This window comes from Aethalodelphis obliquidens, unplaced genomic scaffold, assembly GCF_003676395.1.
Source record: "Aethalodelphis obliquidens isolate GAN/ISIS:26980383/991018 unplaced genomic scaffold, ASM367639v1 scaffold22, whole genome shotgun sequence".
In the NCBI taxonomy this organism is placed as follows: domain Eukaryota; kingdom Metazoa; phylum Chordata; class Mammalia; order Artiodactyla; family Delphinidae; genus Aethalodelphis; species Aethalodelphis obliquidens.
The window spans coordinates 8,325,650-8,344,438 of NW_020837966.1; the positions used below are offsets into that span (position 1 = coordinate 8,325,650).

At 42.5% G+C, this 18,789-nt stretch overlaps 1 protein-coding gene across 7 annotated transcripts in view; it reads right to left on the minus strand.

Annotated features, from left to right (window-relative positions):
• The window catches only part of FHIT (fragile histidine triad diadenosine triphosphatase), a 1,436,343-nt gene that overhangs the window by 173,393 nt on the left and 1,244,161 nt on the right, over positions 1 to 18,789 (minus strand). For all 7 annotated transcript variants that reach the window (XM_027121278.1, XM_027121279.1, XM_027121276.1 and 4 more), the window contains one exon: positions 3,403 to 3,471. In XM_027121278.1, the coding sequence (XP_026977079.1) occupies positions 3,403 to 3,471 (69 nt within the window). The remainder of the gene's footprint in view (positions 1 to 3,402; positions 3,472 to 18,789) is intronic.

Here is an 18,789-nt window from a genome sequence, read left to right on the forward strand (position 1 = left end):
GTTCTCATGGCTTTACAGTGTAGTTGGGGATGCAGGCACTGAATAATACACTAAGAAGTTATTTCAAGTGTGGTAAATGTTATGAAGGAAATAAACATGGAAATACGATAGCCTTCTCCTGGAGGGGGATAGGGGATTAGCTGTCTTAGATGAGGTGGGGGGGATCAGTAAAAAGGACTCTTTGAGGAGGTAATATTTGGACTGAGATTTGGAAGAAGATATGAAGGGGAAGAGAAGATGGAAGAAGGTACAGTCAAAGAAAACAACATGTGCAAAGTCCCTGCGGTGGGAAAGAGAATTTGACAAAAGCAAGTGGTGAGAAGGAATGAGGCTGAGAGGAGCTGGGAAGGTGGGCGGACCCACTACTGCGGTCAAAGAACTCACCCAGGACCACAGCATTGTAAATGAGGAAGTAAGGAGGTGAAATGGATGTTACAGATGAGTGGCATACAGACTGGACGGAGGATACTGGGGACTAGTAATATTTGAGTGGTAGAGAGAAGAGGAGTAACCCATGAAACGCCTTCAAAGGCCAGGCTGGTATCATAAACAAGTGAGGCAAGCCGGGTAAGAGACAGGGAGTGGTAGTGACCTCGAGAATGAGTGACACGCCTAATAGCATCCAGACTCATTAAAAAAATATGTTGCAGGCAAAATAAAGCACACCATTAAAAAATTCTTCACAAGCAAAATAAAACACATATGAGGAGGCAAACAAAGCCCACGGAACATCAATAGGCAACGCCGAGCTGGGGGGAAAGCAGGAAAGAGGCTGGGAATGAGAAAACTCATTAGAGTGAGCTCATGTAAGTCACGGAAGAGTTATATCTTATATCTCCATGAACTGAACAGGAAAGGATATATTTTATTAGGCAGTAACCCGAATGCTGTAACACTAACAACAACAAAAACCCTACACTATTTGTTACAGAACTTTCGTAACCTAAAAATGGAGGTAACCATCAAATGGTCAGATATGTAAAGACAGGAATCACAGAGCCATGTGGCCCACCCGAGAACGGGATGGACAAGTCCTCCTGAAGAATCACGGCCATTCACTCTGTGTTCGCACGGGTCCAGGGATGGGAAGCCCCCTCCCTCACGAGGCACTCTAAGTATTCAGAAGTTTCTATAAATTTGACCTGTTGTTATGTGGAACTGACACCTGACTCCTTGATGCCTAACGGTTCCAGATCTGCTCTCTGGAGCCACATAGAACAGCTTTAATACCTTTTCTACCTGCCAGCCCTTCAGATACTTAGAAAGAGTGACCCGGTCATAGCCTTCCCTCTACAAGCCTTCCCTTCTTCCGACAACACATCTTCACCTTCAACGACTCCCCAAGGTAACAGTTTCCAGGCTCTGTCATCCTAATCACCTTTCTGTGAACCTTCTCCGATTTGTCACCATCCCTCTTAAAACAGTGCCCAGGGAGAATACAGCATTCCTAGCCAATTTATCATCTAGAGCTTCTCCCGGCATCATTTTCTATTTCTGCAGCAGTAGGAATACAATTCCATTCTACGGAGTTCAGTCTCCTGCTGTCCCTGCTCCCACTGCCCACCCTCCCAGGCAGTATGTTTGTTGTATTTCATGGAGAGATGCATAATCGGGGGTGAGTACTCCCATCAGTATAAAGAATGCTGCCCCTCATTACTCCATCATTTCTGATTAAGGTCACTCAGTCTAATGTCCATTACATCTTGTACCAATAACGCCTGTGCAATGCCTCATGTTTCTCGTGCTGCTTCCTAGGCGTTATCTTATTATGCGCTCAAACTGGAGACGTATTTTTGCACAAAGAGTAAGATGAATCTCAGAGTGAGCAGTTTAAGACAGAGGGAGAATTGGAAATCTGACCCTTGAAAAGAGCGCTGGATGGGGGCATCCAACGACCTGGCTTCAAAGCCAGGTTTTCCATTTACTCACCGTTGCTGGTTTTTTAAAAACAAAACTAATAACGGTAATAAGAACAGAAACAGTTAATTATTAATAAATGCTGGTACATACTTTACCAGCACGTACCACACTGGTACATACTTTAATAAATAAAGTATGTACCCATCCCTGTAATAAGCTTTTCATGTACAGTATGTCATACATTACATGCAACCACCTTTTGAAGTGTATGTATTATATATTATCTACATTTTAAAGAAAAGGGGATTAAAACACAGGGTTTACATGACTTTTCCAACATCACACAATCCCAGTAGACGGCACTGGGATTTGAACCTAATTCTGCCTGTCTCTGAAGTTCAACATCTTCAAGTCTCGTACCACAATCTCCCTTAGTGGGGACTTACGACTCAGCAATTAATGGGGGAAAAGAAAACTCTTTTAGCAATTACTTCTCCTGAGAAGCTTCTCCTAATGGGTAGGAGACAGGGACATGTGTTGCTTCACCTGAGACACTGGGAGAGTGTACACGAGAGAGCAAAAGAGTGTGGAGGAGAGAAAGGCCACACACCAACCTCAGCCTTGGACATCATGTCTCAAACTGGGCTGAAATGTAGCCCTGCAGCTTCTGTCACAAGCACTTTTGGAATATAAACAAGATTTCAAGGGGACAGTTCAGCCTAAGAAAACAGTGTTTTCACCTCTCCAACCAAGCACTCCAGAGCCCCACTGGTATCAGATCAGCTCTTACACGTGGGGAACACAGGTGCCCTCTCCTTGCTGAAATAAATATTTAAACTAAAATTTTCTTCTGATATGTTACACCAGCATATCCATGATAGGGTCTGCGCTCCGCACAGCACAGACAGACATCTGAAGGTTCTCATGTAGATGAGGTCCTAGCAGCAGATCACCTGCTTCTTGCTGCTCATCTTTAGAGTGGTTTCACACTTATATCTTTGAATGGAAGTAATAAGTTAACTGCTAAATGCTTATGACACAGGGGTTACACTCATCCTTCAAAGCAACCTAGTTTCTGCTGACCATAACTCAAAGTTCCACTCTGAATAAATGCTGTTAGGAGAGGCAAGCCGAGTTCCAAAGTGGTTTTAAAATTAAATGTAGTATTCAACTAAAAAAAGAAAAACACATATACCAATCTGCTTGATTTCCACTGGTGGCACTCTAGATTATCTCCTACAGAACCTCTGGGCTGTGTCTCCATGAAAATGTTTAGTGCCTTGGTAAATGACAGGACGGAAATCACAAAGACACTTGGTTTCTGCCACATTACATTTGAAAAAGAAAATCATTATAATTCATTTGTCTTCAGTTTCTGCAATGGCCATTCTCAACTCCTTGGCCTCTACTGCCACTTCCCAAGTCTTATTGGGTAGAATCCCATTTAAGACCATATACGCAGGGTTCCTGGTTCATTAGGTCGATTTCCTCACACTTCCAGCCCCGATAATCAAACAATAAGATCAGAGAGAGCAGACCTACCTCATCGTAGATGCTGTCATTCCTGCGAAAGTCTCCAGCCTTCCTTGGGAGAACGTGGATGTGAACATGCTGAAAAAGTACAAGGAAGAAAGAATAAAATGTGATTATCTCCCCATATATTTCTAGACTTGATAATGACGCTTCCATGAAGTCCAGTTACTCCATATTGGCTCCTGCTGGATTATTTTTCAGAGGAAGATGATGGTCACCTTCAGTAACTATATCTGAAATCTGCAGAGAATAGAGGCTCAAAACAAGAGAGGGGGCTTCCCTGGTGGCACAGTGGTTGGGGGTCCGCCTGCCGATGCAGGGGACTCGGGTTCGTGCCCCGGTCCGGGAAGATCCCACGTGCCGCGGAGCGGCTGGGCCCGTGAGCCAGGGCCGCTGAGCCTGCGCGTCCGGAGCCTGTGCTCCACAACGGGAGAGGACACAGCAGTGAGAGGCTCGCGTACCGCAAAAAAAAAAAAAAACAAGAGAGGACAGTGTGGTGGCATATATGAGAGTGTGAGTGCCAGTGTTTTAGGGGCTCTGTGGAATTACCCATAGTTGTCAGTCTTGGTTGTATTTAGCCAGTGCTTTGAAATGACAGCATGTCTTAAAAGGTTACCATAGGAACTCTGAAACTGACAAGAAAGAAGGATTGGCTAACAGACAAAGGCGTAAGTAAAGAAGCAGAGGAGCGAAAGTGGAAAGGAGTATGGAGCAAGTTACAGAACAGGGGCTTCAAATAATAATCATATAATAGTAACATCAATAGTTCTCACTTATTAAGTGTTGAGTTACTATGATAAGAAAGCTTTTATCTCGATTAATGGTCTGAATAATCCCCTGAGGCAAGTTCTACTATGATCTCCATTTTACAGATGAGGAAATCTACGCTCAGAGAGGTCAAAGCCCCAGAGGAAGTGGTAGAGTCAGCACAGGAAGCCAGCCCATCTGGCTCTTACCGCCACATTCTTTGTCAGCACATAACGCTGATTCTGTGAAGCTAATCTTTTAAACAGTCCGTTTCTCTAGTCTACTAAAGCGCCCAGGTAATATACATAGCAATGCTATTATGCAGAGATCATGAGTCAAGGCACACAGCATATCTAATTCAATACCCTTCAAGGCGAAACTGCCATTTAGAAGTTCTATTTCCAAGGAGCCTCTATTGTACCTCAGCCGAAGTTAAACCTCGCTCCTGCCCTTGAGCTATGTTCACAAACCAGGGGGAGGAATGTGAAAAGGAAAAGCCTAAATGTGGACAGGCAGACAAAGAATCAAACCTAGTCTCCGATCACACCCACCCCTTCTTGATTACAGTGATCAGGCTGCAAGTCTCCAAGCCTCCAAAGGGCCTCGGGAGAATGTGAGATAAGTGTCCCCGTGGCTTTGCTGCATGACGAGGGGAAAATGATATGCTATTAAGGCAGAGGCAGGGAACAAGGCGTTCCAAGGTGAATAAAGCAGAGAGGAGCTTCACATCAGCCCCTGAGCACATGGTCCCCAAAGAGTGACATGTTCTTCCCAGAATATTCTCCAGTTAATGATGAAGCCAGTCATGGATTCCTCAGCAACTGGGACGAGTGCATGCCTAAGTCACAAAGACTATGTGAGCAGCGGGAGACAAGGAGAAAAAACGAACAGGGAAAAATACATCACAAACTACCCATGGAAACAAATTCTTAGAAGGAAGCAGTGCGGGGTAAGCCCAGGCTGAAAGTGATTGATGCGCGTGGGCTAGTTGACTTAATAGCAAGACGGCAAAACTGCCACAGTACATGGAAATAGCCCACCCTTAAAAGAAGGCGTACTCAATCTTTACTTCCCAAACCTCCAGCTACCCTTTCCCCCTCTTTCTTCCCTCTTTTCCTCCTTCTTTCTTCCCTTCCTCCCTCCCTCCTTTCCTTCCTTTCTTCCTTATATCTATCCATCCATCCATCTGTCCACCCACCCACCATCTCCCTTGGACCTTTCAATAATCAGGTATTCCAGACCAGTGTTCTCCAGCCAAACTGCCTAATGCAAATCCTGGGCCTACCACTTACTAGCTCTTTGCTCTTGCCTCACAAGGCCTATTTCCCAGTATCCTCATCCATAAGGGGGGTTGCAACCGTTTCGACCTCACAGAGCTGTTAAGAGGATCAAATCTGCTAACCATGTCCCTAGCGTGCTGCTTAGTACATACTGAATACTTAATACATAAAACTGCAGCAGTATTACTCTTACTTTTTATTTATGTTTATTTATTTATTTTTAAATCAGCAGATAGAGATCACATTCAGGGCTTGGTTCCCACACCAGCAGGGAAGATACTTAAGAAGCTCCTTGAATGGGACATCGTTAAAGTTACTCTGTTGCTAAAGCTTATTTCTGTTGCTTTGACTAGTGGTCCTCAAATCTGAGCGTGCACCCGGGGCTTGGTGGAACACAGATCGCCAGGCCCCTAGAATTCACATTTCTTACAAACTCCCAGTGATATCAATGTTGCTGGTCCAGGGCCAGACTTAGACAACCGCAACCATGGTTCACAGGATCCATCTGGTTCCTGACCTCCTCTCCTGAAAATGTGCTAATGTAAGCCCCAAGGTCACTCACTGTTTTGCCTGCCCTGTTGCATTATGGGAGACCTATTACTGAATGCTTCCTCGACTTGCAGCTCTCTGGTCACCCTCTGTCTTAAGAATATGTCTGTTCTTGTCCACTAATGACATACAGGTGGCTGTGAACTTACATTAGGGAAACCTCCCGGGTCCAGGCCCATCCCACACCTCTTTTTCTTTACCTTGCTCTCCTGGGTTAGTGTTCAGGGCTATTTCTATAGGCTCTGTTACCACCCAGTCCTGGAATTGCCACCCTTGATCATTGATAACCACTTTAAATTCACTGTGACACTGATGACAGCAAACAGCTCACTGTATAGGTGATTTTCCCCAAGGGCATAGCTCTCAACACAGCCTGAGAGCTTGACTTAAATTCTTAAGTGACAGACTGATCACAAGATCCTGACAAAGCACTCAACTTCTCAGAAAAGGGAAATCACCATAAAGCCTGCTCAAAACCTCGCTGTTGTGAAGGAATACCATTGTCATGGCCTTCCAATAGAATGGCATTCTGATAAAACCCCCATGAACAGCACATACGGAGATAATTCGACATAATTCGTTCTTCATATTGAACTTTGGTGATCACAATTGACTTTTTTAAGTGCTATCGAAACCTCTGATTAAATTTTACAGCATAGCTGCTTGAGTGGGAAGAGTATTTTTTTTTTCCTTCTTTTTTTGCGGTACGCGGGCCTATCACTGCTGTGGCCTCTCCCGTTGCGGAGCACAGGCTCCGGACGCGCAGGCTCAGCGGACATGGCTCACGGGCCCAGCTGCTCCGCGGCATGTGGGATCTTCCCGGACCGGGGCACGAACCCATGTCCCCTGCATCGGCAGGCGGACTCTCAACCACTGCGCCACCAGGGAAGCCCGGGAAGAATATTTTTAAAAATCCATGATGCACTGCATACCAAAAAAGTTTTCATGGTCAACTAAAATTCCACAATGCTCACTACCATAGTGTCAGAGAAGACCCACTCAAAAGACACATGGTTAAATTTGTTTAATTAGCAATCCAGAAACTTATTTAATTATGGAGAGCTCCACTCTTTATTCATATAACATCTGTTTACATTTTTCTAACATTTATAATTATTCATGCAAAAATATTTAGAGGCAAGTTCTAGTCTAGAAACCAGGGATATAGTAACGAATAAGACAAAGTCCCTGCCTCCATAGAGCTACAATGCAAAGGGTGATACAGAAAATAAGCAAGAAAATAAATACACAATTTAGTTTCAGGTGGATATAAGTGTCCTGCAAAAAAAACCTAGTGGGCAGAGCTAAACATTCAGAACTGGGACACTTCAACATTTGAATTTTGGGAAGAGAAGAAGTAGGACTCAGATGAAGGATACAGCAAAGAAGGAGGCAAATCAAGAGAGGGTAAGCTCTCAAACTGATGGAAGAAGGAATTTCAAGGAGTGTATCATCAACAGTCAGCACTGTTGAAAGCTTGCGTTAGCTTCCATGAAACTGGGAGAATAAAACTTACCTAAAAAGCACATGACAAGATGCTCAACCTCATCAGTCATTCGTAAAATGAAAATGAAGACCACATTGAGATGTCACTTAGCAGTCAACAGAATGGCAATATTCAAAAAAGAAAATCACAAGTGTGGATGAGACTGTGGAGAATTAGAACATTCACAGGCTGTTGGTGAAAATGTAAAATGATGCCACTGTTTTGGAAAATAGTTCTGCACTTCCTCAAAAAGTTAAACATAGAGTTACCATATGATTCAGGATTCTACTCCTAAGTACGTACCCAAAAGATCTGAAAACAGGTCCACACAAAAACTTGTATATGAATATTTATAGCAGTATTATACATAATAGCCAAACAGGGAAAACAACCCACATGCCCATCAAGTAGCGAATGTATAAAAAACATGTGGTATAGCCAGACAATGGAATATGATTTGGCCATAAAAAGGAATGAAGTACTGTTAAGTGAAAGAATTATGCTAAGTGAGTTATGCTAAGTGAAAGAAGCCAGACACAGAAGGCCAGATATATCATTCTGTTTATATGAAATGCCCAGTATGGGCCAATTCATAGAGACAGAAAGTAAATTAGCAGTGGCCAAGGGGAATGGGGAGTGACTGCTAATGGACATGACGTTTCTTTTGGGGATGATGAATTTATTCTAAAATTACATAGTCATGATGGTTGCCCAACTTTGTGAATATACTAGAAAAACATGAAACTGTATACTTTAAAGAGAGTGAATTTTATGGTATGTGAATTATGTTTCCATAAAACTGATATTAAAAATGAAAACTGAAGCGGATTTTTTTTTTTTTCCTGAAGAGGATTTAAGAGAGAGTAGAAGGTGAAGAAAAGGAGATAAATAAGCACAGATAACTTTTCCAAGGAAAAGGAGTTTCACAAAGAAATCCATGGCAGTAGTTGCAGAGGAGGGAGAAAATCACTTGTGAGGAAATATGGGCTTAAGTTTCCCGAGTCTACTAGTTTCTACAATTATTATTATTACCCTTAGTAGTAGTCATTGTTGTTAATACTTAATGAAAGATCACTACATACCAGTCCCTGGGTTGATTTACATCATTATTTCAATTAACCCTTACAATGCTGCCTAGAGGTTGTTAATAAATACATCACCATTTCCAAGAGACAAAATAGACCAAAGAGGTTAAACAACGTGGCCAAGCTCCTGAAGGCGTGACCAGGAGGTGAAATCTGAACCTGAGTCTGTCATCAGACACTGGAGCATTTGCTCTTCACCACCAAGTGACACCATCTCTCAGGAGGCCACCCTGCCTCTCCAGATTCCAAATATAAGGTCACCTCTTCGCCATGGCCTCTTGATGCCTCTGCCAGCTCCATGATTTCTCAGTAATGTCTTTGATCACATCTGCAAGTTCTTTCGGACTTGCATCCCTCAGGGGATGGAACCTGCCTTTGCCCAGAGATCTCAATTCACTTAAAGCAAGGATGTTATCTCCTAAGTCCCATTTCCACCTTACGTCTTCCTAGTTCAAAGTCATGCCAGATATAAATATAGATTAACCAAGTTGTTCAATGTCAAGTTTTTTTCCCCCCCTAATTTATTAATTGTATGTAGTTTGCACCAAGCAGTAGATCCACCCTTTCCTGGCTCATCTGCTTGAGTAAATTTTAGCTTTTAAAGCCCCTTCCGTTATCTCTTTCTCCAAATGTAGGGTCTCTCTCAGTGTTAATACCTTAACAACACTTTTATAGGTCCCGCCTCTTTTGCACGATCTGTGTGTCTCCTTCCATCCTTTTGAACACATCTACCTTACCCCATACTCACCTGAGGATGGTCAGTATAGTCACACTGATGTGTTTTGTTGTTATCAGAACATATTCTAATTTGTCTATAAGGGATAAAATCATGGCGGGGAAAGGGCAGGGAAGACTAGAGATAGAGAGCTACCCTGCTCCGTAACTAGGGTCCAGCAACCTCCATCAGTTGCCCCAGTATGAATCCCTCTCCCTCAGATTAATGAGTAATCATAGAAGGCAAGTCTGATTCTGAAGGAAAACAAAAACACTGCTTTGGGAGGCAGACAGTGGACCCTCCAGTACGTCCATCTCCTAAGCCCAGGGCTGGTGAATATGTTAGGTTGTATGGCAACGAAAAATTACAGTTGCAGAAGGATTAGCCTTGTTACCAGCTGACCTTAAAACAGGGAGGGTATGAATGACCCTGAATTATCCACCTGCACCCAATGTAATCACAAGGGTCCTTAAAAGTGGAAGAAGGTGAACATAGCCAAAATTTAAACTTTGTGCTTCAAAGGATACAGTCAAGAAAGTGAAAAGGTAACCCGCGGAATGGGAGAAAAATTATTTTGCAAATCATCCATCTGATAAGGGACTTGTATCTAAGACATGTAAAGAACTACTATAACTCAGTAATAAAAAGACAAAAAAACCAACTAAGAAAATGGGCAGGGGTTGAATAGGCATTTCTCCCAAGAAGATGTGTAAATGGCCAATAAGCAGAGGAATGGAGTTAGAAGGCCATCCCTTCAAAACAACTTCATGAGAGTCTGCCTGCCTGCCTGCCTGCCTCCCTCCCTCCCTCCCTCCCTCCCCTCTTTGTTTTCCCCCCTTACAGGCAGATGAGAATACTTAAAACCAGCAGAAATCAGATCCCAGCATGAAACATATTACTAGTGAGGGGCCGTATAATTTATTGTCCAAAGGGGAATTTGGGGAGTGAAACGAGGCATTGTTCATCACTACACTGGCCTGTTTATAACTATAGATGGGCCCCGACTTACGACGGTTCTACTTAAGATTTTCTAACTTTATGATGGTGCAAATGTAATAAGTAGAAACCATACTTTGAATTTTGAATTTTGATCTGTTCCCAGGCTCACGGCGATATGTGGGTCCGTACTCTCTCGTGATGCTGGGCGGCGGCAGCCACTACAGCTCCCGGTCAGCCACTGGATCACAAGGGTAAACAACAGATACACTGACAACCATCTGTACCTAGACAACCGTTCTGTTTTTCACTTTCAGTATAGTATTCAGTAAGGTCCATGAGCTATTCAACACTTTAGTATAAAATAGGCTTTGGGTTAAGATGATTTTTCCCAACTGTAGGTGAATGTAAGTGTTCCCAGCACGTTTAAGGCAGGCTGCTAAGCTATGATGTTCTATAGGTTACGTATATTAAATGTATTTTCACCTTAATGATATCTTCAACTTACGATGGGTTTACTGGGATGTCACCCTGTTGTAAGTAGACGAAGATACATAAACATCTAAACCCAGACCGTTTCAAATAAACCAGGGCATACGCTCACCCAGATATTAAGTATTTAATTGGGAAGGATGATAGCCTAACTAAATTGGGATTTGACATCCCCTCAACCTGGCTTAGAATCCCAGATCTGCCACTTTGACCAGTTTGGTGACCTTGGACAATTTACCTACTCTCCGTAAGCCTCCGTTTCCTCATCTGCTGCAATGGACACCGTAACATTTCCTATGTCTCAGTGTTTTGGTGAGAATGTGATGATGCATACAGAGCCTTATGCACAGTTAGTGGCACACAGTGCTCTCACGTAAATGGTAGCAAATGTTTTATCATTGATAATGCCTTAAAAATGGGTAGATGAATGATGTGAAAGTACTATAAATGTGTAAGTAAAGTTTTTTTACCTTATGAGAAAGAAATGACTAAATGGTGTGTCCGTGTTTTCTCTATAGAAAAGAAGCGGACTAAATTTGGGGGATTCTTCAAATAACAGATGAAACAGCCCCCATCTCTTTAGATGCTAAGACTGCATCACTCCTATTGTTCAAATGACAGCCTCAGAGTAGTGGGTGATGCGTGTATTGCCACATCGTTGTTACTGTCAGGGAGGAAGAAAACTTTCCTCTACTCTTCTAGGTTCTTCTGGCTGCTCTAAGAATTAAACTGACATAAGACAGATTAACAGGAGAAAATCAAATTTAATATTGTACGTACGGGAACCGAATATATATGAGAGGTACAGAGACAGAAAACTAAAATGAGGTACATACGCTGTCCTGAGCTAAGGAATGGGATAGGGGACTGGGGCTTTCAAGGACAGGAGGGTCATTCACAGGACGGTGAGGAGAAGAGCAAAGTTTGGTAATTAGATGTCTGCCCTGCCATATAGACGGGGAAATTTAGATAAAATTTATCTTTGGTAATAACTCTTTTTCTGGGAAAAATCCCCAGTTGAAATTCTTCTAGGTAGTTAAGGGAGGGGAAGTAGTTTCTCTTGAGCCCACAGGGTCTCCATTGCCTTTAGCTCAACAGAATCCACGTGCCAAAGCGCACATCTTGGGGAGGCCTGTTCTGAATGCTTACATTACCTAGATTATATACTTAAGCCTCTAGTACAAAAGAAGCCAGATTTTTGGTGTCTACCTCCTACCTCTCCCTGACTTCTTTTTGAGACAGTAAATGGTTCTATTTGATGAAAAGAGGATGTTCTGCCCTTCAGAAGTCAGGGAGAGGGAGGAGGTAGACACCAAAAATCTACAGTAATTTGAGAGTTACAATCTACTGGAGGAAGCCAAAGAAGTGAAAAACTAGAGGCAAGATAAGGGGAAGGGAGACTGTGTTAATGCCTCATGCCCAGATGTTTCTCTCCACATGGCAGTAACTCTACCACCATTCTTCCCTTTAATTCACTCACTACAGGAAAATGGAAGAAGCCACTTGAAATGTAATTGTCTCTTGATGTTCTCGTTTGAGTCTACTACACAAACAGTAGGGAGATTTCTCATTTTGTTCTGTTTACTGTAGTAGGGTTAAAAAAATAAATTAAAAAAATAGAGGAGGAGCAGTTCTCCCAGCACCTGCTTTCTTATTGGTAGTGATTTCCTTGCCCCCAAAAGCGAGTGGTTTTTAAACGAAGTGGGTACATTCTCACAAGCAACGTCGCCGTCTTATAAACGTATCGTTAAAACAGGAGAGGTGATGGAACTATGACAATAGCTCCCATTTCCTTCTCAGGGTGAGTGGCCTATATGCTATTCATCTTTTATTTTTCTTCTCATTTGCAATCAGTGCTTCCTTTACTTTACCAAGACAAATGATAGAAAAGGTGAGTTTTCTTCCCCTATGTCCTGTTTTGAATTTGCGAGCAATGGGTAAGGAAGTTAATCTACTTTTTATCTGTTCTTCTTGTTCTAACTTTTAGTGGGAGAACACCTTAAAACAAAGAAAACAAATCTCTCCTGGGTTTACCCACTACCTATTACAGCATCTCGTGATCCAGTACTTTGCAGTGGAGACGAGCTACTCATGTGTGCAGTGTGGAAGATGGGGGAAACTGATTGGCAAAATGGATGCACTGACACTAGCTCACGTTTGTTCAGTTCTCTGGGCTTCTCTTCTTGTGGAGGGGGAACTGAAGAAGCGCCTGCCAATTACTTCCACCTTGTGAACTTAAAGCCCAAAGGAAAAGACACATACCCACGCTTTCAGAGTTCAGTGACACTCTATACAGCATCAGATTCCATCAGCTTGCTTGTATTGGACTTGAAAAGACCTTAATTTTTTAAAAATTTGAAATTTAAAGCTGCTTGGTCACTAAAAGCTCCTTTAAACTCTCATTGTGGTTTGGAGCCATACATCATGAAAGCTGCGATGCTCAGATGATGTACTGCACTCATACATCATTGGAGCACCATCCTTCTCATGATATATTATTACAACTCACAGCTGGAACACCACCGGTGTGCTGTACGGCTTAAAGACACAACCGTTAAGCCACGAAACTCCACAGGGTCTCAACAAAGTCGGAGATGTTTTTGAAACTGAATTGGTTCTTTATCTTTTACCTTTTTTTAAAGTTTCTCAGTTTGACTGGGACGATTGCGGCACCTGGAAAACTGTGTTTCCTCTGTTTCGTGAAAGGCACACCAGCTGCAATATGCTACAGGAAGGAACTTGCTAACACAAGGGCCAGAAGCCATCACTGTGCCTGTGCCTTTTGACAGACAACTAATTTTATTCCTGAGTCAAACATGTCAAGGTGTCCTCAAGGCCCTGGAGCAGAAGCACTTCCAGTGACACTTATTTTGGAACTTAGTAGCTGGTGGTGTTTTCACACTGACCCTAAACTTTGCAGCGGAAGCTGAGGCCTCCCCAAACCAAGTGAGGAAGAATCCAGCCAGGAAGAAAACATGAGCTTTGGGGTGGGTGATGGTCTGGGGTGAAATCTGTTTAGCAAGGCTCGCTGCAGAACCGAACCTTCTGGTTTATAGCAGAAGCGGGTTGTCAAACATATTTTCAAAACTACCGTTGTGTAACATAGTGATAATAAGATCTACTGAACATTTGGAATATGCCAGCATTGGTCTAAGCACTTTATCTACTTGTTTCATATAACCCACACAATAATTTTATGTGTTAGGATACTGGTTTTCTCTCCACTTGAAAGATGGAGAGATAAAGAAATGCAGGCCTTGGGAGGTGGAGTGAGTAGGTTTTCTCAAGGCCAAAGCCCAGGTGCGACACTTCCTACTGGCACCTGAGGTGTAGTGAAACACAGCCCAGCAGGAGGTATCATCCCTCTGCCCCGCATACTACTCACCCTCAGGATACTGAGCGCTTGTGCAAGAGAGTCCCATGAGAGAACAGATGTCTCACAAATTTGAGAGAGATCTTGTAAAATATTCTATATTATCATCTTCTGGCTCATAATTGATTTTCAAAGTGACCATAACAGCTTCAAGTTCTTAAAACTGTTCAGCAAGAAGACAGGAGAATTTGTAATCATTGCCCTTAAAAAAGCTGACCAACTCAAGCAAGATCTGCAAAACCATGATAATCCTCAAATATGGTCATTCCTACAGCATTAGGTTATGCTCCTGCAACAAGGGAAGTGGAAGCCCAGGCAGACCCTTCCAGGGTAGGTCTTCCTGTCGAGCCACACAGGCAGGAGCAGGAGGTCAGAGGTTCTTTGTGAAACTGGTTCTGTTTGCTGCCTTGCAGGGAAAGCGCCTTAGTGCTACTTCCAGTAAAACAACTTTCAAGAGATACAAGAACGTTTCAGGATTTGTCACCCTTGTATTTTATGAGCTACCATTGTAGCTGTTGTGTTTATATATTCTTGGTAGAAAAAATTAAAAAGGAACTCCCTCCGTGTGGAGTTCCTTTCCCTCCTTCTCTCCAACTTCCTCTCAGTTTTTAAGAGCCAGTTCAGATGTCACCTCTTCTGTGTGGCCTTCAGACTCTCCAGGGTTCCTCTGATTCTTTGTATGTATCTCAATGACTGCTTTTATCACAAAATATCAAGAATTACAGTTCTCTCTCTTTCCTTACTCTAGAACTCTAGCTTAGTCCTTACCATATTTTCTTCCTGATTATTTCTTTCCCCCTCCTCCCAGATTCCTAGCTTAGAGAACACATTGTGTAATTGTTGGAAGGATGGATACGTAGATGAATAGATGGAAGGACAAATGAATGGATGGATAGATGGTGGGTGGGGAGATGACTGTGATCTTACTTTGTTAGCTTGCTTAAAAAAAAAAAAACAAAAAGACAAAAGTAACCTCATACACATAGATCTTCTTCAACAGTCTTGTCTTTTCCCTCTGCTTAGAAGTTCCTGCACATGCAAGAATGTGGTCTCGCTGGAGCCATTCTGACTGCATGGCACATGCCTTTCTTCCCCACTGAAAAGTATCGGTTTATCAAAATGTAAGTTTGAAGGTCTTATCTTTCTAGCTTCACGTATGTCCTTTTTAAAAACTTCTCATGTATGCTTGAGTGTCTGGAGCCAATAGCTTATCCTGAAAACGATCAGTATCCAGCCGACCGCCAAGGGGAGGGATTCTTTGTTCGGCATTAACTTTAATAAGAGTCACCGTGATTCTCTCTCAGGAGAGAAGAAGAAACCCACCCTTTCTTTGGATAGCTTCTGACCTTCACAAATTAATTCCAGGATGCATTCTTCACTAGGAAGAATATCTAGCATATATATTTTTTATTTACACACCACATCAGAACATTAATCTGCAGAGTTATTCCCTCTGGGTGTCTTTCTGTTGGGTCTACAATAAAGGATTTGGATGCAGAAGAAACAGTGGTAGCATTTTTCCTTGTCTTACTCATTTCGTGACAAATGTACATTGCTTTACTGTTTGCCATACACATAATTACAGTTCTTTAATTTATGTTTCAATAAAACATAAAATAATAAACATTTACTGCTCCATGAATTAACATTCAAATGAAGCCTCTAATGGAGGTTACACGTTTTGAAGCAGCTCTGTGGCTTTCCAGAATCTCGCCCTCTACTTAATGGGCATCATTTCCATAATCTGTGCATTATTGCTTAAGCCTCCCTTTAGGAATATTTTACAAAGCAAAAATTTTGTGAAATATTACCAGTCTAAAGGGGTAAAAAATGTTAAGGGGATTAGCAACTTCTCCTGTTAAAGGGACAGGACAAGCTTTCATGTCCCTCCAGAGACAGTGATACGGTAATTATGGAGACGGTGTTTCCTAATTATCTCACTAGCCAAGTGCATCTCTAGTAGAGTTTTTGCCTTTAATATCTGGTTTAAATAAAAGTAATGAGAAACCCAGAAAGTTCAGCCATAAAGGGCAAGCTTGTGCTAATTCCCTTTCTAGTGCTAGGAAAGGGACCAGGAAGGTCAGCATACCACAGACTGGACATTTCTGAATGTGGTTAAACAGACACATGACTTGAGTATCAAATGGTCACCGTGAAGTAACTGAATCCAGACAAGATCTTAGGTCGAGCTTCAAGTTGATGGTGTCACATATTGCTATCAGTGCAAGTTATTATTTAGGAAAATTACTTAATATAGTTTTATGGCATTATCATTTCAAACAGTTAAAAATTCAAATAATGTTTTGCAAACGGTGTTCCAAAAAGCAGGTGCTTTAAAAAAAAAAAAATCACTGAATCTTAACGATATATTTATTTATTTTCTCTTTGTCCAACAGCTCAGACTGGATTGTTTAACTAGAGGGAAAAAAAAGATGCCAGGGGAAACCAAGAAACAAAGATCCTTTGCAGTGTGATAAGATCCAGATACCCAGCCTCCGCTGAGAGATGATGAAATGCATTAAAGTGACAGCTGTCACTTCAGGACACGTCAGCCTGCTTTAGTGGTGGGTCAGGACAATTTATTTAAACTTTCTCAGGGGGCACTCATTCACACAGAGCTGCGTTTCTCTAGCATGAATAAATATCTCTGGACCTGCATGCAACATTGTGAGACTGTGTTGTTATTTGAAGCAGGAACTACAGCAAGCAGCTAAGAGTTCCTAAGAGGACCTGTACCCTCACCTAACATTTTATGATTTGCTATGAGCTCCTTTGCTATATGCTCCTTACTTTCACCGTTACTGCAAAATCTTTCCAACAAACATTACCCTTCCTTCACGCGAGCGGAATACAAGATTTCCGCCATTTCAACGTGGCTATTTTCACATAAGACTTCAACAAAATAAAACATTCAGCATAAATAGAATTTAGCGTGATCCAAATTTTATCATACTTCTCCTTGGGTTTTTTTTTTTTCTTCACAACCTGCTTTTCTCTCGATCCATATGCTTTCTTGTCTTCTAATGTTCCTGAATTAGAAAGAATTAGGCAGAACCATCTTTTAGAGCATTACATTTTCCTCGTAACTCAAGAGAGCAGGTATTTATTTCTGAGTCGTGCTTTAGAAATGACATCCTCTTTTAGGATGGAGTAAATCTCAGCCTACAGAGCTGCTAAGCGGAGCTGCTACTTCTTGAAAGGGTTCTTCCCAGATATGCTACAGAGAGCATTAACTTCACAAATGAGATTCTTTTCAAAGTAGTCATTGTAAAACATACGAGAAAAACCACCCTCATCCAACTCCCTGCAACCCATGAGCACTGATTTGATAGCTCAAGACAGGATAAATGACTCCGATTAGGCCAAAGATCCCTGGTTATAGGGACCTCCTAAATCATATCTCAGTTTGGGTCTAGAGTGATGATCTGGGAGCATTCAGGGGGCTGCATATCTTAGCCTGGCTCCCACACAGGGGGCCAGGGAGATTTGTGGGACCCTGTCCAGTGGCTTTGAGGCACAAACGATGAATACTACTAAGGCAATAATAATAAAAAAGGAAATAGGCAGTGGGGAAAGCCCTGGACCCATCCCTCATTTTTCTCATAGTATACTTCATCATTCAATGAGACAGAGTGATTCCATAGACAGTGCCCAGGAATTAGATAATGTGAGAAATCGATAACATTTCTTTTTCTGGATGATTTCACTGACTGAGGCCTGGGATTTCTGTTGACTAAACTCCTTTAATTCTTTAATACAGAATGGAACACCTGCTCACTTCAGTCTCCATGGTTCACCTCCGTGGAAGACGCGCTGTATCATGCATTTAGCCTGAACCTCCTTTACAGAAGGAACTGCAGTAGAATTCTAATGACATCTTCAATTTGCAAGAATTCTAATGACATCTTAAATTTACCAGGAATCTGGCCACAGACGCAGGATTTACAGTGGTGGAGACCTTCTTAGGAACGTTTAGCATGAATGTTCCCTCACTGCACCGGTCAGGACTGGCTGTGCAGGAGGCGAGGTCGGATGAACAGTTTATGATGACTTTCCTATGCCTCTTAATATTCAGAATTAATTTTCAGTCAAGAGGATCATCAAATGGCTGACAGTGTGTTGTTGCATGGAAAGAAACAAATGGTTCTTCGTATTGGTTCAGGACACTGCCTGCCCCTGATTACTGCCAGCACTGGCTTAACTCATGAATGTGATTATCCAACAATTCATCTTTTAAAATGAGTTACACAAGCAGGCTCATGGGTATGAAAGTTGTTGGAAATCATATTCTGCTCCCAAGAAACATCATCCCTACACCAGCAAAAAATCTAGACAGAGAGCATCCCAGGTAACGCTGAATGAACGACAAGTCCCACACCCAGGGCAAGCTGTAAAGTGCTCACGACAGACACGCAGCCACCAAATCTGGATTTCAGAGCAAGCATAGCGCTAACTTTAAGCCCAGTGACAGAGGAGCTGCAGGTCCCCAACCCTGTGTCACACGATAATGATGTACAGATTCTGCAGCTGAGCTCATTGCCTGATCCTGCTTATTACCAGCTGTGGACAGTCACCCATCTCAGAGCTTCAGAATCCTCTTCTGTAGGATGAACCCACCCCGTGTGAGGACTGAATGGGTTAGTATCACAAAGCGCTTAGACTCGCGCTCGGAGCTGAGTTAGCATCAGTGTCAGTGTTTGCAGCCACCATTGCTGTTGCCGCCTCTGCTGCTG